The sequence below is a fragment of the Wasmannia auropunctata genome, unplaced genomic scaffold (assembly GCF_000956235.1).
Source record: "Wasmannia auropunctata unplaced genomic scaffold, wasmannia.A_1.0 LD308777.1, whole genome shotgun sequence".
In the NCBI taxonomy this organism is placed as follows: Eukaryota; Metazoa; Arthropoda; class Insecta; order Hymenoptera; family Formicidae; genus Wasmannia; species Wasmannia auropunctata.
Window position 1 is genome coordinate 1 of NW_012054113.1, and position 2,939 is coordinate 2,939.

General features: G+C 27.9%; 1 protein-coding gene across 1 annotated transcript; it reads right to left on the bottom strand.

Annotated features, from left to right (window-relative positions):
- Positions 1-215: 215 nt before the first annotated feature.
- On the bottom strand, positions 216-2,912 carry LOC105461119 (the record flags this gene model as incomplete). The annotated part of the gene is made up of 4 exons (XM_011707605.1): positions 2,840-2,912; positions 2,395-2,558; positions 504-842; positions 216-331 (listed from the first exon to the last, which is right to left on the bottom strand). Coding segments are annotated over exons 2-4 (593 nt in total), but the record flags the coding sequence as incomplete, so codon positions are not given.
- Between the last annotated feature and the right edge of the window lie 27 nt (positions 2,913-2,939).

Sequence of the window (2,939 nt, forward strand, 5' to 3'; positions counted from 1 at the left end):
TATTTGGATTGATTAATAAATGATTTTATTGTATTTTTCAGTTGTAAATTTATTATCGTTTTAGAGCTTACATTTGAGATTGTTAAATTCATAAGATAATTGTGTGTGTGTGTGCTTTTTACCGAGTGTCATTATTATTAAATTTATTTTATTAGCATTTTAATGGTATTCTAAGGGTATAATTTACGCGGTATGTTTTAGAAGGTAAGACTCACGTTGCATTCATCCGGTTTATTAAATGGAGTACCCAGATATAATTGACCTTTGTAATAGGATCTATGGTATTATACTTAAAATCAGTCAAGTGATTGACCGTGTCAGGATTTGTCATCTGCAAAGAGCAAATATTTCTATAAAATGAATTGTGAAGAAATCTAACATAAGCTTATAAATTTGATGTTATTCTCTTTTTTATTATGATGCTTGTAAATGAAATATCTGATTATATATTGTTGATATAAGTATGTTTTTTTGTGCAGTAAACGAATATATATTCAAGGTACCACGATACAAGATTTAAGAGCCGACTGCTGAAGATTCCTTCTCCGTGCCGAAGCCACGTCGAAAGTATTCATTCGTAAACCATTCTTAATCGTCCAGTTTCCACGATTTTCCCATATTACTGTTCGTTGTGGACTTGGACGATACACAGACGTCAGCTGAAGAACATCATCACCGAACCGTTGAGCCAGGACCACGTCACTATCAGGATAGACTGCTAGATCTTCAAAGATCTCTAAGTTATCATACGTGGAAGTGATGTTGATGTTATCAATCGTTATTCTTCGATCCTGAACGAGTAGCCATTTTGTCGGGGCGACGAACATTCTTTTCGAATGCGCCTATTGCGTAATGTTAAATAAATAATTAACTAATTTAAAGATGACAAATAATTAGATAGTTTTATAGAAGACGAAAGAATTTCTTATAACTCATATATGCTATTAGTTCGTGAGATTTCGTAATCGTTTTCCTTTTATTGACAATATATTGCAATTCAAACTCATTAAACAACTATGACTAAACATTGTAATTCTGTAAAATAAAAATTTTAATGTTGATAAGTAAGTAATGACGTGAAAAGTCTTTATTTTTTCAATCCTTTTAATCTAAAAGATAAAGTTTGTATTTGTCCATGTGTCTATAAAAGTAACCCCACATTTTAAAAAATTTTATCAATATTTTATTTACATTCTACAGCCTCCTTATGATATATAATTTTTTAAAATAATTTTGTTTATATTTAAAAAAAACACACAAAAGTAAGACAAGTAAATGAGAATCAGAGCAATAATTAGTACGCAAATTATAATTGTCAATCAATAAAATTTAATCTCACAAATAATTCTTCAGACGTTTCGAATATTTATACATTCTTAGTAATACAAAAGACGTAAAATGAGAACTCGCTCTGGTCATAGTGCATATATTCAATAACTAAACGCGAGTTTTCATTTTACATGGATTTCATCACTGACAATAGCTCAAAAAATAACCGAAACGTCTGAAGAATTATTTGTAAAATTAAATTTTATTAATTGACAGGTATAAATTATGTACTAATTACTATGCTGATTTTTATTTGATGTTTCACTTGCATGTTTTTTTTATATCGAAAATCTTAATAATGTTATTCTGTTTATACTTTTAAAAAACCCTCATCTGAAAAATATAAAGTACTAATTTCTCACTTCTCTTTATATTCCAAAATAGGTAATAATAATTGCAATGAATATTATCACATGCCTTGGTTGTCGAAGAGCCTAAGGCGCCCGCAAAAATTTCTTAACATTTACATTGCGTCGCGGGGGAGGGAGGATTTTATTAGATGCCAGTGTGCATCAGTACTTATTAAATTGATTATCAATTTAATAACGTAATAATATTGTTTTGTTTCAAGCAAAGTGCTGCGTTGAGTCCTAAAGTAACGGCACGCAGTTCTTTGAAACTAGAATATGTATATAAAATTCACACTGAAATATTAGAACCATCACTAATTGTAAAATTCTATAATTCTTAAAGAATTTCTTTAACTTTTTATATGTTTTATTCATAATTCCAGCCTTTAAACTTTTTATAATAAATTTTTAACTTCAGCATTTTAACCTCTGGGCATTTTGTAAAATGTGTGATTAATATATATTTAAAAATATTTAAAATGGCTGGAATCACTGAAATTTTTTGAGAACTGTTGAATTTTTAGTTTTTTTTTTTTTTTAAATAGGTGTCACGGAAAATTAACATCTCATATCTTAAGATGTCTTTTTTAAATAAAATCAATGAAATTATTTATGAAAACTATTAGCAACTATTGATAAACTTTCAATTTTTTTAGAATAAAATGCCATTTTCAAAGACGGTATTTGTGCTCACAATTTATTGGCAATTTGGTACCTGTCGTAAAATTTCGATGGCATAATCGCAGTGTAAATCCAGCATGTACAGATTCTGATGTTTCACATTGTTGAAATTTCTTTCTTCAAGATCTTCGACGAAGTTATAAATGCCATGTGTCAAATAACGTCTCGACATTTCCCTCGATAATTCAATTGTGTCATCTGAAAGAAAGAAAATAGTAAATTAAAATTATTTAAACTTCTCAAATAAAACAAAAGTTGTCATAGTTTTATATTAGCAATATAATGATAACTTTATTATATTAATTCCATTCTAGAATATAAAAAAGTTTATATAATGTTATGAATTCAAATTAAAAAACATATCTTTCTCTCTTTCAAAATTTACTTTATAATTTATGATTAGTTTTAATTATTTTTTTAATCCGCATATTTTTCAAGTCTTTCAAAACAAAACAAAATTATAAATTCGAAAATCTTACCATAGCTGATGCATGTATATAAAGATATCCTCGATGGTGAAAATAAAACAGGCGTCGAATCAACGATAAATTGTAGGATTACATCGTCAATTCGACGAGA